At 33.1% G+C, this 20,029-nt stretch overlaps 2 protein-coding genes across 2 annotated transcripts in view; one reads left to right on the forward strand and one right to left on the reverse strand.

Moving 5' to 3' along the window:
* LOC127730412 (adenylate cyclase type 1-like) overlaps positions 1–11,145 on the forward strand; it is a 92,512-nt gene extending 81,367 nt beyond the window's left edge. The window contains exons 19-21 of the mRNA XM_052238814.1: positions 1,353–1,473; positions 2,033–2,157; positions 7,125–11,145. Coding sequence (XP_052094774.1) covers positions 1,353–1,473; positions 2,033–2,157; positions 7,125–10,091 — 3,213 coding nt within the window. The 3' untranslated portion in view covers positions 10,092–11,145. The remainder of the gene's footprint in view (positions 1–1,352; positions 1,474–2,032; positions 2,158–7,124) is intronic.
* An 83-nt stretch (positions 11,146–11,228) lies between these two features.
* LOC127727724 (peptidoglycan-recognition protein SC2-like) overlaps positions 11,229–20,029 on the reverse strand; it is a 69,983-nt gene continuing 61,182 nt past the window's right edge. The window contains exons 5-6 of the mRNA XM_052234839.1: positions 14,111–14,224; positions 11,229–12,936 (exon numbers count right to left, since the gene is read on the reverse strand). Coding sequence (XP_052090799.1) covers positions 12,731–12,936; positions 14,111–14,224 — 320 coding nt within the window. The 3' untranslated portion in view covers positions 11,229–12,730. The remainder of the gene's footprint in view (positions 12,937–14,110; positions 14,225–20,029) is intronic.

Genomic DNA, 20,029 nt, shown 5'->3' on the forward strand with positions numbered 1-20,029 from the left:
GTATTGTCCAAAACACATTTTAAGACTTTTTCTGTCGAATAAAACGGTATTGGGTTTCCTAAATATTGAAGGTCATATTTTGATATATATTGCTTATATTCACGTGATTTAGACTTTGATGGATAGTTGTTGCATTAGCAATCATATCACATCTCCTTATTTTTGAAATGTTCACATAAATAAATCACAGAGAAAGCTGAAAAATCATACATCTAATTGCAGATGACATCACTAAGGTCTTGTTGCGTTGTTTTATTATCACATTTTAAGACTTTCACTGTGAAAAAAAAAACATCTTGCCTCATTCCCAGTTTAGTTGGCTCTGGTTTCCGAATTTTTATTTCCCTTTGTACGTAAACAAATACGTTTAATGCATAAAAAGATGTGCTGTGAAAATTGTAGTAAACAGTATCAGTTTTGAAAATTTAGCAAAGATATAAGTCTTATCATCAAAGATACAAGGCGAACGTTTCGTCTTCACAAGACTCGTCATAAGTGCTCGAATCAAAACATTACAAAAGTCAGTACCAACTTTTTTTTATTAGCTGAAAGATATGCAGATGACCAGTCAGTTTTACTTGAATCATGTTTAGGGTGTTTTATGGTTCTAGATGTATTCAATCAAGATGGAAGTCAAATGTATAGATATATTGTGGCCATGTTCTCAGAAACGTGTAACTATGTGTCCTTTAAGTGCCAGATTTTTCAAACAGGATGTTCGTTTGTCAGAATTACATTGAGCGGTTACACTACTTTGTAAGATGTTAAAATGAACTAGCATTCGATTTCATGAGCCGTTTTCGCCTTTCATTTATAAAAAAAAAGAAAATGAAACATCCAGGTTTTGTTCATGTTAGTGTAAAATAAGTTTTGAATTACTGTATGAGACAATCAACGAATAAACATTGTTTGGATTATAATGGATGAAAGGGTAACACCTAAATATTTATCTTGTCTTGCAAGAGAATTATTTAATAGACCCGGTTTGAAATAATGTCTGATGACACTGGTTATCTACCCAAACTGGAAGTAATCTATCTAATATGACTCGTTTTCATACCAATAGCCTGAAACTGACCCTTTAACAATTAACATCTGTTTTGCTGAGCTGAGGACTTTCAGATTTTCTTTAATTTGTTGAAAACAAGCATTACTAGAACGTTTTATGATACGTAACAGTTATCTTCCTTGACAAGACAATTTTAGCCTCATTTCTGTTGGTTAAACATTCGAAATGGTTTTGGAAGCCTTCTTACCCTTCTTAGAACAATATTTTACCTTGTTTATAAAACATACATTTTTGTTAAATAAGATTGTACATTGTTGACAAAAGGAAATATTTATCGTTTTAGGCTGACAGTGAGGTATCAATGAGTAGTTACATGGAAATGCTGATAGAATTTATATTTACCATGAAGGAAAAGTTACGTGTAATTAATGAAAATTCCTACAACAGCTTTGCTCTTAAAGTCGGTACGTATAGTATATATATATAGTGTTAGGGGAAATCAAATCACTCGTGACAGTATGTTTCTAAATAAGTACAATTGGAAGGTTTTTTTTATGGAAAGTAGAATAGTCAAATTTTATACTGGAAGATTTTAATTTTATATCGCCGATAAGTGGTTATATTAATGTATCATTAATTTATTCTTCAGTCATTATCAATTAGTATAGTATTTTAACATGATGTTATTTTCTTGTTGCAATCACTTTAGAGCTTGTCATTTTTCTATAGAGAAAGCTCCTACATATTTAGAAATGGTTTCTTTGACATTTTCATATTTTTATGCATTTTGACAAGTCAACTAAAAGTATGCAAAATTTTTCTAGCAAATAAATATTTGTCAGTGTTCTAAATTTGAACTGCTTTTATAATGTTTACACAGCTGATGACTAATTTAGCCTTCAAAGACAGTTTATAGGAACATCAAGATTAAAACGATTACGAATGCATTTAGATCCATTACGTGTTATACACTGAAAGAATATGTTTAACCATGTAAAGCAATAATTGATTGATATTTGTTAGGTGCTAATATTGGTCCTGTGGTAGCGGGAGTAATAGGAGCCAGAAAACCACAGTATGATATCTGGGGAAATACAGTCAATGTTGCAAGTAGAATGGAAAGTACTGGAAAACCAGACATTATTCAGGTAAACACATCTTCACTGATAGATGCTCTTTTGCTTTTTTTGTAGAATAAATATCCTTAGAAGATGTTAAAACATGTTTGGCTTGTTTAAAGATGTATGACACAGCATATGCGGTGTTTTTGTAATCTCTACGCTTAAATGGAAGTCTTAGATAACAAAACAGTCAATCGATGTTGATATAATGCTTTAAATCTAAGGTTCAAGATCACGCAAAATTCTTTGTTGTCCCTTTTTGTTCACCTGGGCCTATCAGGCCTATGTGAGCTATTGCCATCAATTGGTGTCCGTCGTCGTCACATTAAACTGTTTTAAAAATCTGCTCCTCTGAAACTCAAAGACCAATTTCAACCAACCATGGCCGCCATGGCTTATATAGAACTTAAGGATTAAATGTATTAACGTTCTTATATTTGAAAAACTATAATAGCTACAGAAAATCTGGCAGATGACAAAAATGCCCCAAATTTCAAGGTCTACCTACTTCCTGTATACAACAAAATAATCAGATGACTCCTTAAGAAATTATTCCCCTTCAAAGAAGATTTTTGGCTATTTTTCAAGTTTTTGCCTATTTACTCAAAAACTAAACTAGATATGAAGAAACTGTTAAGGGCAAAAGTGATCAGCAATACAACATCTGAACAAATTGCTAATTGCCAAAACCATTGGATGACTTCTTAAGGAGTTATTGCCCATAAATGACGATCTTTGACTGATTTTAGTGTCTTTGTCGTTATCTCAAATACCATAACAGACAGGTAGAAACTGTAAACAACAAAAAGAATAAAAAATATAAGATCTACATCAACACCAACACCAAACAATAGAAACAATAGGACGACCCCGTAAGGAGTTTAAGTCCTAAACAACAATCGTTTTACAAAATTGCATGTCCATTTTATATTTTTAAAAAGATCTCCTCTAAGCTCCTAAGCTAATTTCAGGCAAAACTTAGGTACTGACATGATTTATAACAACCTATCTTAAATTATCCGTTATAAATGTAGAAAATATTGCGAAAGTAAGAGACCAACTTGCTCAGGCAAAGTTGACCTTAGATGGATTTAATTATTATTTCTGGGTCAACTTTGGTCATATAGCTCTTCAACTGTTTCGGTTGTTATACATCCTTGGTTTTAACATATATTCGGCTTTGAGCGTCCCTGATGAAATTAAATACAGAAAAGCGCATCGGACGCATGCAATTTATAAAAAGTAAAATAACAAAAATACCGAACTCTAAGGAAAATTCAAAACGGAAAGTCCTTTATCAAATGGCAAAATCAAAAGCTTTAACACATCAAACGAATGGAAAACAACTGTCATATTCCTGACTTGGTACAGGCATTTCCTTATGTAGAAAATGGTGGATTAAACCTGGTTTTATAGCTAGCCAAACCTCTCACTTGTATGACAGTCACATAAAATTCCATTATCTTGACAACAATATGTGAACAAAACAAACTGACATATAAAGTGTTCGTTTCATTTTTTTTTCAATTAAACTTGGGTGAATGATCCTGATCAAACGACTCGTAAATGAGTAAGTGCCGATTTTTGACAAGTTTTCCAGGTTTTGCCAATTATCCTGAAAAATAATAAAACAGAGGGAGAAACTGATGATGGCAAAACTTATCAACGATATAAGACCTTAAAAAAATATCAAAATGACCGACCAGTAGATCAATCCTTAAGGAGTAATAGTCCTTACATGACGAATTTAGACATTTTTTTTATGATTTTGCCAATTATCTTTTATAAGAACGATAACAGTTAGATAATACTGTAAACAGCAAATATGATCAGCAATTCAGGATATTGAAAAACGAAATCAGTATTACCAAAAACATTGGATAAATTCTTATAAGTAATTATTTTTTTTTATCTATTTTTTTATAATTTTGTAAGCTATCTTGAAAATTATAATAAATAAGTAGAAACTGTAAATATCAAAAATGATCAGTTATATAAGATCATCAAACATGCAGATATGGCCGAAACCATTGGATGGCTCTTTGAGGAGTAGTTGTCATGTGATGACAATTTTGACTCATTTTTGTGTTTTTTTGTAAAAAAGATTGGTACAAACTATATATGAATAAAAATATGTGATCGCAATAAAGCTAAACATTAATATCAGAATGGCATATGTTTATCAAGTGAGCTATTGGGTTCTTAGGAGCCTCTGAGAAATAGAATATTTTGAATGGCCTTTGTCGTGAGGTTACTTATTAAAGATTAATTCGGTTGTTATGTATGTCAAATATTTTTGTTTTTTGCGTGAACCCGCTGAGGGGTTCACGCTTATATATTGGCGAGTTTTGGAAGTGTCTATGGGCCACTCGATATCCTCGGAATCACGGTTCTCGGGACATCTCGAAAATTTTCCATAATTTATATGGGTAGTTATTTATGTCTTTGATACGATCCCTCTATGGATAGGCTACAACGTGACATTGTATATTTCAACAATCCGACAAACGGTTCATTTGTAGATTTGAAAGTAAAACAATAAAGACTAGGTTGCATTCTAAAAATCATTTATATGTTAGAACCTATTTGCCTTTTGACAAAACATATATGTTTTTAATAATGTGAATGTTTATTAAATATCGAGTATAATGATAACGCAATTATATAATTCATGCTTTGAGACGGTTCCTGTACGCGTTGTGTGTGTTGTATTTAATAAACATGGGAATAGTTTATTGATATACAATGACCCAGAATAAACTGATTATTTCTGAACGTTTATCATTTGGTATTTAGTATTTCAATCATAGCATGAGAAAATGTCGGAAAGAATAAAGAAAATAAAAAAAAACGATATTTCTGTTAAAAATATTTACCTAAGGTCGGAAACACAGTGGTCGGAAAGCAGAAAGATAATCAAACAAAAGGATTTTTCTGTAAAAAAATATCTTATTTCATAAATAGATACTATTCGACTAAGAGAATATTCATTGTTCAGGTAAAACTGAGACTGAATTTATTCCTAATAATTATAGAATATAATTAAAATTGTAATGTACACGTGCATTATGTCTCACAGGTTTGATCAGTCATTACATTTATGAAAATTATATGTAACGTATGAGCACCAATGAGCAGGGATGCGTACCCAAAGTTAGCTAAATATCTAAATTTTAAACGGTCGTGAATGAAAAAATACTTACGTGGTTTCAATTCACAAGGATTTTAAATTCTTGCATCTCACAAAAAACGTAATTAATATTTTACAATAATCATAACAAAATTTAATTACTATTATAATGTTAATTATTTTTTTTTTATTTTATTAGTTCAACCTTAGAGCATCTAAATATTTGTAATATGGTACGGTTTTGAAAATTGTATTCATTGTGTTGGTCAGCTATCCTACACGTCTTGGTTCATTCACATTACACACCCTGTTCACACGCACACTATCGGTTTGCGTTCACCAAAATATTCCGGATAAAATGTCAATGAATCCGGAGTCAAAACACTTGAGGTAGGTAGTTTGAAATCCGAATTCAACTATTCGATTAATATATGTGATGACGCAAATTCGTATTCTTATCCAGAGTATCAGTGCGTATGCTTTCTATTTACTATTTCTTGTGCAAAAATACCACGTTCATGCATAAATATTAATTTCACTCGCGAATGCGAATTTTCGCTTTTCTTATCTAAATTCAGGACACGGCAATAAGAGCTTGCCATGTGACTTTCAAGCACGGTCATCATTGCTCACGGTATTCTGACCTCTAGCTGTTTCTCTTTTGTTTTCTTTTTCGAGTCACTGTCCTTTTATAAACTTTGACATTTTCGAAATGCCAAGGATTTTCTACCCAAGGAATAGATTACTTAACTTCGTACTTTATTTGGCCTGTTTAGCTATTTTTATTCGAGCGTTACTAGTGATTCTTTGTAGACTTAACTCGCGTCTGGCGTACAACATGTTAATCCTGGTATTTTTTTTTATATCTACATGTCTTTCTATATAAATTGGTTCTTTTGAGAGTTTGTTCAGGTATTCATAAAACTTCTGAAAATAAGATATTCTTCAAAACCTAGTTTCCCTGTGAAATATTTGGATTGATTTAAGTAAAATCAGGAAATCCTTAAAATTTGAGATGTTTTATGAGGCCAAAATAAGTCTCTATATAAGAGGTCCAAATGAAGCTGGTGTGTTATATTCTCAAGAAAAATATACGAAACCTTCATATAAGTTGCATGCCACAGGGTTTCACTTCACATGGAAAATGGACTTTAAATTTATCTGTACAACATCTACCACGAGTACAGACAACTTCAATAACGAGTTGAGAATATGAAGGCATCCATGCAGGAAACAAAATATAAAGATGTGATAGATAGAATAAATGCATCCAGATTATAAAGCAAACTGAGTGCTTAAATTAATATTGCGATTGGTTTGTGCAATTTGCATTTTACATCCGGTTTGTAGAAACTGGGATTTGCAATAGGATTATAAAAAAATGATGTACAATCCCAAGTAATAACTGAAATAGTCGAGCTTAAAAATGTATATTCAAAGAGTAGCTGTATATACACTTTTCTATTCACACCTATCCGACATTGCTTTCAACTGACTTGTGCAAGAATGTACACACTATTACATATTTTTAATAAAGGTAGTTGAACTTCATCATTATCTCCTTCTATTCACAGTCAATTATTTCAATTCAAAAGCAAACAAAAATTCTGCAACAATCTTTTGGTGACTAGTCAGCGGTCTTAAGTTCTCGTATTGCTTTTCTTTTTTTAAAGAAAGCAACTTGTTTTTAATTTCCCGGTGTTTTATGTGTTATGATATGTTAATGAATCTTTTGAGTTGATATAACATTGAGATTCTAAACAGAAATTGTCAAAATAATCAAATCTTTCATCATGAAATGTATTCTTTGAATCATGTCCCTAAAGAACTTTAAAACTAAATATGTGTTTTATCCTTATTTCAGGTGACGGAAGAAGTTTATAATCTCTTGAAATTAAAGTACGTGTTTCAGTGTCGAGGGAAAATAAAAGTGAAAGGAAAAGGTGAAATGTTAACATATTTCTTACTTGGACGAAAAACTGGAAATGTCGTTCAAAGTCCATCATCAGCTGGTTCATTTAACAGCTCCCTTACTCTGCCTAGCTCTCCGGGATCACCAGCCAGTTCATCAACCTATAATAGACCTTTACCTGAATTGCCAGGCCAGCCAAGGCCACCATCTGCTGAGTCATCACAAAGTCACCATCAACAGTCTGGAACTAACAGAAGCAGGGACGGGGTAACTAGAAATCCTAGTGCAGTTAGCTTGTCGTCGCAAGACAGCACAACTGCAAAAGATTTTGGTCGAAATGACTCATTCAGGTCTAATTCAAGATTACCACCTTGCTATGCTGCACTTGTAAGTGAAAGACAATCTACTATTGATAGTACGAAAGGTTTACCAACACCACCTGGAAGTTTGAATCGGAAAAGAAGAAATAGTACTGATAGTCCACGAGCTATTACACGAAAAACTAGTAGTAATGCTCTTTCACATTGCATATCTGGGCATATTTCAGAAGCTGAATCAACATATACACGAATGGACTCTCCTGAACTGCCTGCTGTTCATTTTATGAATGTCAAGTCGCCTACTAGCCCACCTGTACAAAACTCAATGTTTCAAAATTTGCAGAAATCGGACTCGAACACTGGTATTACTCGAGAAGATAATTATTCTGAGGTGCCAGGTTATGAAATGCCTTACTTTCAGCAAAAAACAAAATCTACTGAGAACGAACGCGAAGTTGCCAAAATAGAACAGTTACAAACGGCAAAGCCTCGGTCGTTAAACAAACAGTCTAAAATCCCACAACGAGTTGGTGTGTCAAGCCCTCCTCGTCCAAATAAACCACCTCCGGAAAAGTTTTCGTCACATGAAGAAAGTCGAAATGACAGTATGTCTTTGGCCAGACAATCACAAAATACGCCGCAATATGCCCAGATTCAACCTATTCGAAAAGCTAAGTTTGAAGTAGCGAAGCCGTTTGTGAGTTGTCCACCAATGACAAAACCTTGTCAAGTTGTTAATCCAACAGTTCCTATAATTCGACCAACACCATTAGTCTTAACGGGCGCCGCGCCACCATTACATCATAAAATTAGAGCTGCGCCATACCAAAGACCACAAGGAGACTATGACTCTGCAGTACATGCCATAACTGTTGATGCAGGAAATCAAACAGAAACATCAGACATTTCACCAGAAAGAAAAGTGAAAATGAATGACATACTAAAAGAATTGGGAAACGTAATCAGGCCAGATGAACCAAATCGTCCAAAATTAACTCGACAAAAACAAAAAAAAGAACGACCAATCTCTGGAAGTGAGGATGTGTTTGTGACTGCAACATATAGAGAACCAATAACCGCCAATGTAGCAAAAACACCATCACCGTTGACTAGTCCGCACATGTCTCCTTCAAGCACCAACCAGCAATTGAGCAAACATTTCGTAGAGCAAATATCTAATCCGTCATCACCTGTTAAACATCATACAAATGAACGTCGGGTTTCTGAGAGTTCACGGGGAAGCAGTTGTTCATCCAGATCAACTCTAACTCCTACATCTGCCTTAGTCGTAAGCATTGATGGAAGATCTATGTGTATAATGCCAAGTTCAAATTCGCCGGAACAAGAACAACCACCACCTTTACCACTTCGGAGGGTACCGTCGGATATAACAAAAGAACGCACTGTTGAAGTCAAACCGTACAGCGAAGTTCGCAGGAGCAATTCAAGTCCAAGATTACGTCCAGTCCCTTTTACGTCGCCAAAAAAGCAGCGGAAAGACATACTTGCTGCACTTCCCCATTCAGATGATGACAAGGAATCTACCAGCTCAAAACCCATGAGTGATCAGTCTTCTGTACTATTGCTACAACCGATTGAACTAAAACTCGCTCGACCAGCATTAGTAAAGCAATTATCTAGTCCGGATGAAAATAATGAACTGTATACAAGAGCGTTTTTAGCAGATTTCACACCATCGCATCTTAATCGAAACTTGTCAAGATCAAGTGATGTTTTGTACGGAATCCCGAAGTGCCCCGCAACTCCGAAATTCCCAGTGCTTACAACTGCAGCTTCGTCATCACTTACTGAACTACTTCAAGAACTGGCAAGTGAACATCCTAATGCGAAACTTGAATCTTATCTTAGCCAGCAGTATCCTGAACGCCCAAGAAAGAACATTCATGAAAATCGACATGGTGATCGAAATACAAGGAAAAGTTTTCCCCATGGGAAACCACCGGTATGTAATGAAACGGTTAAACAGCGAATAGCCACACGCAACCAAGCAATTGCAAAACGGAAACAGGAACCTTGTCCGAAAGATGTTTCATCACCTGAACATAGCGACGGCAGCGAGTTTGGAAAATCACCACCACAGCCAAATCCTTTTCAAGTAAAAAGAAGAGGAAACTTTACAATGCCACCTCGTTATTGTAGAAGCTTAGATTATATTCCAAGTGATAGGGAAGAAGGGGTTTCGTCAGCTACGTCGTCTACTTATGGAAGTCCTAAAATGAGTCGTGCATATGCGGAGGTTCTTCCACTATTTTCGAAGAAAATCGAACAGTACCTTGCCGGTAGAAATGCTCTCGGAATTGATAGTCTGAGTATTTCTTCAATAGCTAGCAGTAGTGAAATGTCTAGAAGTGACCCAAACATTAATATGGATTCGGGGTCAGCCGCATATGAATCTGAATATGACAATTACCGACCAGGTATGGCAAGTGATGAAGATGTTTTATATGTCCCTGATCCAATTAGTGACACTGAAATCGATTATTTCGACGATATTAACATTGATAATATAACTGTGAGCGATTCGTTTAGTTTAGACATGCCTCTTGCAAAACTGACTAAAAAAATTACGGATGTGTAGATGCGTATAAACGTTTAAAAAAATATTTTTTTTGAAGTGTAAAGACGAGTATTAAGTGTTGATTGTGTGTATTATTTAGATGTTAAAACTTGATTGTTGGGAAGATTATATATTCAAAAATCATTACACAATTATGACAATGAAGTGTCCACTAACTGTAGTTTTGTACGAAAAAAACATGAATGTCGCTGCAATGAAACTATTAAAAATAAGAACATTGAAAATAATACGATGTTTTTATAGAATGTAATACTATTTTTATAGCATTTGATGTAGTTACTTTTAAGGTGCTATGTGTTTGGATTGTTTTTAAATTGTTAAATTAAAGCGCTATATCTTTTTTTATTTGATGACAGACATATTAATTTTTGTTATTTATTTTCTTCTCATTACAATTACTATCTGACAATATGATGATAATTACTTTTAATACAAGAAACTGTAAACATCAAGTATGCACATGTTATTTTTTACAAAAGCATCTACATTTTAGTGATATTATTTTGCTATAACTTTTTGCTATAAATCAAGGTGCATAATCAAGTAATATTTATGTTTTCAAAATGACTATTTATTTATATAAGCAATACAATATGTGTTCAATAACAATTGTGCATTTGTCTTTTCAAAAAGCCAGTATCGTTTCTTTCTATTTTATGTAAAACTTTCTTCTCTTGACATCAGTTTTTGATTTGGGGTTAAATTTGAAAGAATTTTTTTGATCTAAAATGCCTTCTTACTTTGACATGCTATTGATAATTTAAGGATATGCAGGTATGAGCAAAGTGTATTCTCCCTTCAATTTTTACATTAAGTGTGTCATATTTAAATACTCTTTGAATTGCACGAGTATTTCTTTGTATAAATTCCTCTGTTACCTTATGATGTTAGATATTATGACTGCATAGCCTCTTAATAGATTAGCTAATGTGTTTACCTTATACGGCAATTTTATTTTTTCTGTCTTTAGTAAATTTAACTGATCTAATAGAAAACTATCTGCATCTGTACACAATTGTTAAAAAAAGTCCTCATTGAGGAAATTATCCTCACATTATTGTTATAATGTAGCTTTCTCATTATTGGAGCAACAGTTAGAAAGAAGGATATTTATGTTAAGTAGCATCAGTTGTTACATGTGAGGTATTTTCATCACTTTTTGAATTCTGATCAGATGAAAAAACATGCAGTCAGATTCAGACTTTGATTCTGATTGGTCAATGTTCATAAATCTTCTCCTTGAATTTATTGAAACATAAGGAGTGAGAAACAAGGGTTTATTTCCCATAAGCGCGTTCCTTACCAAAATAAAGGTGAATAAACTCTGAATTAAACAAACGATACTGTCTCTTCTGCCCTTAACACATTATTTCATATTAATTAGTCTTATAAAAATGAAATACTCAATATTTCTCATACTAAAGAATAAAATCACAAGCGAAATAATGTCCCGACTGAACCGACTGATATTGCATACATATAATGCTTTTTAATAATAATATAAAAATAAGGAGATGTGGTATGATTACCAATGAAACAACTATCCACCAAAGTTCAAATAAAATGGATCTAAGTAATTATAGGCAACCGTACAGCCTTCAACAATGAGAAAACCCATACCGTATAGTCGGCTATAAAGGGCCCCGACATGAAAAATGTGAAACAATTCAAACGAGAAAAACTAACGGCCTAATTCATAACTAAATAATTTACGAAAAAAAATAATAAAACAGACATAAACCAACAACAACCACTGGACTGCAGGCTCCTGACTTGGAACAAGCACGTAAAGAATGAGTCTATTCTGATAATTCAATTTGAAACATGTACCATCGCCTATTATAAATACATTATAACTCTGATACTTTCAATAAGTATAAATTGTGTAAAAGTTAATTCGATTGTGTTTTTATCTATTGAAAGTTTTTTTTCAACTTCTGAAGGATATCCATTATGTATGGGATCTAGCAAAAAAAGTAGAATTGTTTATGTATTGGAGCACTCAGGTAAATTGTAAATAGAATACTGTCCAATTGATTATTTCAACTTTATTTTGGCATTGCTCAAGGTTATGCGTTTCTCACGATCAGACTGTTCATGATGTCTTCACACTAAATACGTTGGATGTTTACTGATTGATACTTTAGTCTGGGAGAACTTATTTATTAGTTGTAATTGGCTTTGAACTAGCTTTCAGTAACTGCGAGTATTTTTATGACGGTGCTTTTTGTCTATTGTTTTTGTGACTCGTACCGATCTTTTGAGTTACGCCAATTGCAACTGATTTTTACTGTTTTTTTCTTGTGTTGTGTTGTTACACCACTGTCCCCGATTTGGGGAAGCTTGTGTGCTCACAAAAATGTTAAGCCCAGTCAGAATCTTTATGTGCCTGTAGATCAATGTTTGTCGTTGGATCATGTCTGTCGTATTTGTTATGCGTAAATTGTTTTGTTATAAATTAGGCTGATAGTTTTCTCGTTTGAATTGAATTTATTTGATGTCAAAAAGTCGTGATGTGCAATTTTATAAAGAACTGAGTAGAGAGATACAAGCATAGGTTAGACCGACGTACAACTTGTTTTAAATTCAATTCAGTTATTAAAGTCTCTATATATTAAATCATTGCATTTCTTTATTAATCAGTGGTTATAATGAGGCCATGCTTGAATTAAATCATACAATTTCTGTCCGGGACAAGCTGTTTGTCCGACATCTCTGTGACCTTTCAGGATATAGCTGGCTGTGATTTTACCTTTGTTGACTCCGCAATGTATAAGACTCTTTATTGCATTAAGAGCAGCGTCATTTGGAACATGGTCTTGAAAGTTACCAATGACACAGATACCTGTAGTGAAAATGTAGTCGTAATTTATTTCAAATATGTCATTGCGCCATGCAGTTCCTTGCAAGTCAAATTAAAATTAACACACCGTACTTTGTATATTGTGTTTTATAGTTGTTTCATTCAAAAGGGTAATATTGTGAATGCATCCCAGACCAAGAAGTCTATTTTTGTAGAGGGTTCCAAAGGGGTTAATTGTCATAGAGATGGAAATCTAAATGGCTGTAAACAACACAACTTTATTATCAATTGTACTTGAATATTAACTGTTGTTCAATCAGTGATATTTAGAAAAAAGTATGACACAGGTTCATGAAAACAAGTCAAATTGATATTGAGATTTAGATTGAATGAAACAATTATAAAACACCATATATAAGTTAACTGCAGTAAAATCCAAATATCCAATATAGAAAAAGTACGTGACACGCACTCAGTCCTACTGGTATTTTGGGTCGATACTAAATTTGATAATACTGAAAAAAAATATCATGTTTAACCTATTTAGGAGCACCACTCGGGATTATTTTGGAAGGGAGTTTCCTATATATACGAAGCTGCCTTTAAAAAGGGGAGTCCGGGGATGTCAAAATCTGCAAAATATTGAACCATCAAGAGAAAACTGCTTTTCTATGGAATTGTATGAAGCACTGGATCGTGTTTTAAGTTAGGTCAAAAGGCAGAAGAAAACAGATGTCAACTGTTTAAGGGAGGGCTGTCAATGAATCTGGAAAGTCCAAGAGTTGTAATGTCAAAGTAAAAAGATGTACAATGAAGAGGTGTTATTTAGAAATTAATATGTCGCTTCTACCTACAATAACAGAGCGCTAAATATCCATATCTTTACCAAAAATGTTTCCCTTTTTCTATGAAATTTCATAATTCTATAATAGTGGCAGTCATATTTGAGTAAAATCCAAATTAAGATAGGTCTGACTTCACAGATGAATCATTTTTCTACAATCATACTTTTGGTCCATAGTACGTTTTTTTATATTGATTTTGTGAAGGTTTTAGCCTTATGCTCTACTATTCGTAATAAAGGTCATGTTGACTGCTCTGATTATATATTTTTGTACATCGGAAGATGTATATATATATTTTTTAAGTACGATTAAAACTTCTCGTACTAAATATATGGAATATACCGATTACTTTATTTATCAAATACATTTACCTAGGCCATCATGGTTATGATTTAAAGTGTGAGCTCCTACAGCATCCCATCCCCTGGCTTCATAAACATTACCATCTTCCCCAACCACAAAACTGTAACCAATATCACTCCAGTCTGTTAAAAAATATATCTTAAACATTTTTATCTTTTGTCATAAAAACCTAAAATATCCAATGTTATCCCAATCCTACTATTGAAGACATGCAAAGAGACGGGGGTCTTGAAACATTATGATCAGCTATAACAAAACTTCTTGGATTATTATCCCAGCGTATAAAACACATTGTTATCTTAAAGCACGACAAAAACTATCCAATACAAGTAAAGAAGAAATGTTGATTGATTGATCCCGGGAAAAATATTACTCGATGTTCAAAATGACAGCTTTTTGATGGTATATAAATATAACCCTGCACGGTATTATATATACATATATACCCTAATACGATATATATGGGGTCAGTAAATTCCATATGGGGTGAGAGCGAAAAACGATATGATGGCTTTAGACAAGTGCATGGCCTATCCCAAGTGATCAAGTCTTCAATATTAAGAACTTTCTTCCATTGGTCTATACAAAAACAAATGCCAACTATAACAACTTGTTAGCTTTTAATGTGTTTTCTGCATTTATTTCAATCGTTCATCATCAATTTCTTCGTCTGTTGAAACCTTTCAGATTTTTCCTCAACACCATGATGTTTTTACAAAGGGACGTAACACCACTACTAACCGTGTATTGAAATAAGCCCCGCCTACTAACCCCATATAAAATATACACGGTCTCCACGCGATTGCTTTTAAATCCTAGAAATGTATAGGAGGTAAGATAAAGGTATTTCAAATCCCATCTTTTATGGTAATATTATAGGTTTACAAAGCACAAACATGTCGTCATTCACCTCTTAAACTAACCAAACCTTTAAACAGACTTATTCAGAAGAGATACTGTTGTCAGGTCATTAAGGATGGCATTTTTTGGAATTAATATTGATTCACTCATAGGGTCTTTGCATCGGAAATAAACATATGTATTCTAAAACCAGTTGTTGGCATGGTACGGGTTATGTTCTTCTCGTATATTTTATGATGGTATGATACTAAACCCCTAACGGGAGGGATTGTTCTTAATTTTCATATGATGAAGACATACTCTTTCAATCAGTTTAATGGAGGTCTGGAGCTGGCATGTCAGTAGCTGCTAGTAGGCCTTTGTTAATTTATGTTGATCATTGTCATTTTGCTAAGTTTCTTCTGTTACCTATTCTAACATCGGACTTCTTTTAAACTGAGTTTTACTGTGCGTATTGCTGTTTATTTGTTTATTCTACATTGGCTAGAGGTATAGGAGGAGGGTTGAGATCTCACAAAACATGTTTAACCCCGCCGCATTTTTGCGCCTGTCCCAAGTCAGGAACCTCTGGCCTTTGTTAGTCTTGTATGTTTTTTTCTTAATTTTGGTTCATTCATATGTTTCGGAGTTTAGTGTTACGTCCATTTTCTCTGAACTAGTATACATTTTTGTTTAGGGGCCAGCTAAAGCCTGCCTCCAGGTGCGGGATTTTCTCGCTGTGCTGAAGACCCATTGGTGACCTTGAGCTGTTTTCTGCTCTTTGGTCGAGTTGTTGTCTCTTTGACACATTCCCCGTTTCCATTCTCAACTTTATAGACCGTTATATGCTGATCAAGATTGTTAACGTTCAAGATTATCCTGACTACGAGCCAAATATTCGTTACTCTTTCTCCAAACTTCTACATGTTTGATGGAAAGGCGACAAATGCGAACTTTAGAAGACTTTGGTTAACCATGTCGGTGATTGGACTCACGACCTTTTGCGCTCGAAGCGAACACGCTACCACTAGAAATCGAGGCTGTTAATGAAAAAAGAGCAAATATCATAACATTAAAATTCTCTTCCAGGGGAATCTTTCTGAAATCTATTTAGAATACAAGTTTAAACGTTGTGATTGTATTTACCTAGATGACGGCTTACTTGGTAAGATGCCACGGATTGCAAGATGATAATAATACAGTAATAGATTGATGTTATTTCAACCAATGCAAGTAAAGCAAAAAGGAAGGGCTACTAGTATTTATTTAACTGGACAATGGTATTCTCGCCAATGTGCAGGACAGAAGTTCTTAATTATATTAGGCCCAAGACCACAATTAATGATCCCGCTTTTCGTTGTCCACGAATATAGTTCCTTTTAATTAGAGTGTATTTTTTCTTAATTTTTTTTCTTTCCCTTCCTCACTCATTTCTTAGTTTTTTTTGGGTGGAAATAAAAGAAGAGAGGTGAAATAATCTTTTGGATGTTGTATTTTAACTGATTTTGATATGGAAAGAGTGATTAGGCTAGGTGCAAAAAGGTGATATTTACAGTTTTCGGAACATCTCTTGACTTGTCCATAGGGGTATGGATGTGTATTGGCTAAATTTGTAAGAGTCATTGGTTCAATCTTTCTGAATTTTGGATATATTTTTGGACTAGTACTATACATTATACACACAAAAGATTTGACAAAAATGCAAGGTGCAATTTTTTTAATGAAACAAAACGTTATAAAGAACTAATAGGGGAATTTAATTGTGGTCTGTGGCCTAAGAGGTGAATTCAGGAAATATTGAATTTGTACTTTGACAACTTCCCTGAATGATCTATTGGTATTAATTTGTCAAACTACATGAGAATAAATGATTTCCACTTTTATTTGATAGAAATTTTGTAAAAAAGTGACATTTCAGCCTACATGCCCAAAATTGAACTTTTTCAGTTGTTTCAATATTTTTACAAAAGTAGCATGCTTACTTTCTCTCTGACAGATTTTTCTGGTTTTCTATTTGTGTTTGTGGTATCTAATGTAGATGTTTAACTCATTTTTGAACACTGAACACAAAAAAAAGTAGATAAAAATCAGAATAAGAGTGCAAAATGTGCTGCTTTAATGGTCTTAGTCTAACCGTCAGTATGAAGCAAGTGAAAAATGAGGTTCTATGCACATACAAGTTGAATTCCTTTTAGCAGATTTCACTGAATCTGTATCAAAAGCACTTATTACTGGTTGTTTGACCTTGTCTGTTTCACAGGCTTCCTTTATTTTCTTTTGTTTGATAGCTAGTGGTTAAAATATTGGCCTTTTGAGGCTGAAATTTCATGCCGGTTTTAAAAAGTAAAGTAAATAACTTTGCATCAAATCATACTGTCTACATATATAGTTGAAAGTGACAGTCATGTTACATCCAGGCTCCATGTTTTATCATATCTAAACAAAGATTTAAGCAAAAAGAAGCATATCTCTATCTACCATATCATTTATTTGCTTTTTAATATGCAAATGTGGGGAACGACCTAAATTGACAACCTGTTTTTTTAAGCTTGACATTGCTGAAGACCATTTTATTCACATGTGTTATGCTATTTGAAACTTATATTTCCATTAAAAGTACATTTATAACATGTAAAAGGTGTTTTTATAACTTAACAACTTCAGAAAATTGTGGTAAGTGAAAAATATTACATTTCATATAAGGCCTCGATTCATTTGAAAACGTCTATTTTTTGGCACAGGCTCATATAAAATTTACTTCTGGCCATTTTTTATAAGTCTGAAACATGAAGTATGCTATCTGTTGCTTTTAATAGGTGATAACTTATACATAGAAACATTAAAAAATGTAAGTTTTGGTATATTTTGGTTTTTAGAAGCCCAAATTTGATAGTTGAAATTGTTCTAATTCAACGCCACAATTCAGCACCCAAAGTTCAGATATAAAAAATGCCACATTTTTTATAATTGGTATCATATGGCTTTGAAACTTTGTAAACTGTTTTATAATACACTAAGCTTAAATCATGCCAAGTTTTATTAGAATTGGTCAAGTTTTAGATCCCTAATAGGTGAATTCAGGAAATATTGAATTTGTACTTTGACAACTTCCCTGAATGATCTATTGGTATTAATTTGTCAAACTACATGAGAATAAATGATTTCCACTTTTATTTGATAGAAATTTTGTAAAAAAGTGACATTTCAGCCTACATGCCCAAAATTGAACTTTTTCAGTTGTTTCAATATTTTTACAAAAGTAGCATGCTTACTTTCTCTCTGACAGATTTTTCTGGTTTTCTATTTGTGTTTGTGGTATCTAATGTAGATGTTTAACTCATTTTTGAACACTGAACACAAAAAAAAGTAGATAAAAATCAGAATAAGAGTGCAAAATGTGCTGCTTTAATGGTCTTAGTCTAACCGTCAGTATGAAGCAAGTGAAAAATGAGGTTCTATGCACATACAAGTTGAATTCCTTTTAGCAGATTTCACTGAATCTGTATCAAAAGCACTTATTACTGGTTGTTTGACCTTGTCTGTTTCACAGGCTTCCTTTATTTTCTTTTGTTTGATAGCTAGTGGTTAAAATATTGGCCTTTTGAGGCTGAAATTTCATGCCGGTTTTAAAAAGTAAAGTAAATAACTTTGCATCAAATCATACTGTCTACATATATAGTTGAAAGTGACAGTCATGTTACATCCAGGCTCCATGTTTTATCATATCTAAACAAAGATTTGAGCAAAAAGAAGCATATCTCTATCTACCATATCATTTATTTGCTTTTTAATATGCAAATGTGGGGAACGACCTAAATTGACAACCTGTTTTTTTAAGCTTGACATTGCTGAAGACCATTTTATTCACATATGTTATGCTATTTGAAACTTATATTTCCATTAAAAGTACATTTATAACATGTAAAAGGTGTTTTTATAACTTAACAACTTCAGAAAATTGTGGTAAGTGAAAAATATTACATTTCATATAAGGCCTCGATTCATTTGAAAACGTCTATTTTTTGGCACAGGCTCATATAAAATTTACTTCTGGCCATTTTTTATAAGTCTGAAACATGAAGTATGCTATCTGTTGCTTTTAATAGGTGATAACTTATACATAGAAACATTAAAAAATGTAAGTTTTGGTATATTTTGGTTTTTAGAAGCCCAAATTTGATAGTTGAAATTGTTCTAATTCAACGCCACAATTCAGCACCCAAAGTTCAGATATAAAAAATGCCACATTTTTTATAATTGGTATCATATGGCTTTGAAACTTTGTAAACTGTTTTATAATACACTAAGCTTAAATCATGCCAAGTTTTATTAGAATTGGTCAAGTTTTAGATCCCTAATAGGCCCAAGACCACAATTAATGATCCCGCTTTTCGTTGTCCACGAATATAGTTCCTTTTAATTAGAGTGTATTTTTTCTTAATTTTTTTTCTTTCCCTTCCTCACTCATTTCTTAGTTTTTTTTGGGTGGAAATAAAAGAAGAGAGGTGAAATAATCTTTTGGATGTTGTATTTTAACTGATTTTGATATGGAAAGAGTGATTAGGCTAGGTGCAAAAAGGTGATATTTACAGTTTTCGGAACATCTCTTGACTTGTCCATAGGGGTATGGATGTGTATTGGCTAAATTTGTAAGAGTCATTGGTTCAATCTTTCTGAATTTTGGATATATTTTTGGACTAGTACTATACATTATACACACAAAAGATTTGACAAAAATGCAAGGTGCAATTTTTTTAATGAAACAAAACGTTATAAAGAACTAATAGGGGAATTTAATTGTGGTCTGTGGCCTAAGAGGTGAATTCAGGAAATATTGAATTTGTACTTTGACAACTTCCCTGAATGATCTATTGGTATTAATTTGTCAAACTACATGAGAATAAATGATTTCCACTTTTATTTGATAGAAATTTTGTAAAAAAGTGACATTTCAGCCTACATGCCCAAAATTGAACTTTTTCAGTTGTTTCAATATTTTTACAAAAGTAGCATGCTTACTTTCTCTCTGACAGATTTTTCTGGTTTTCTATTTGTGTTTGTGGTATCTAATGTAGATGTTTAACTCA

This window comes from Mytilus californianus, unplaced genomic scaffold (genome assembly GCF_021869535.1).
Source record: "Mytilus californianus isolate M0D057914Y unplaced genomic scaffold, xbMytCali1.0.p SCAF_2, whole genome shotgun sequence".
NCBI lineage: Eukaryota > Metazoa > Mollusca > Bivalvia > Mytilida > Mytilidae > Mytilus > Mytilus californianus.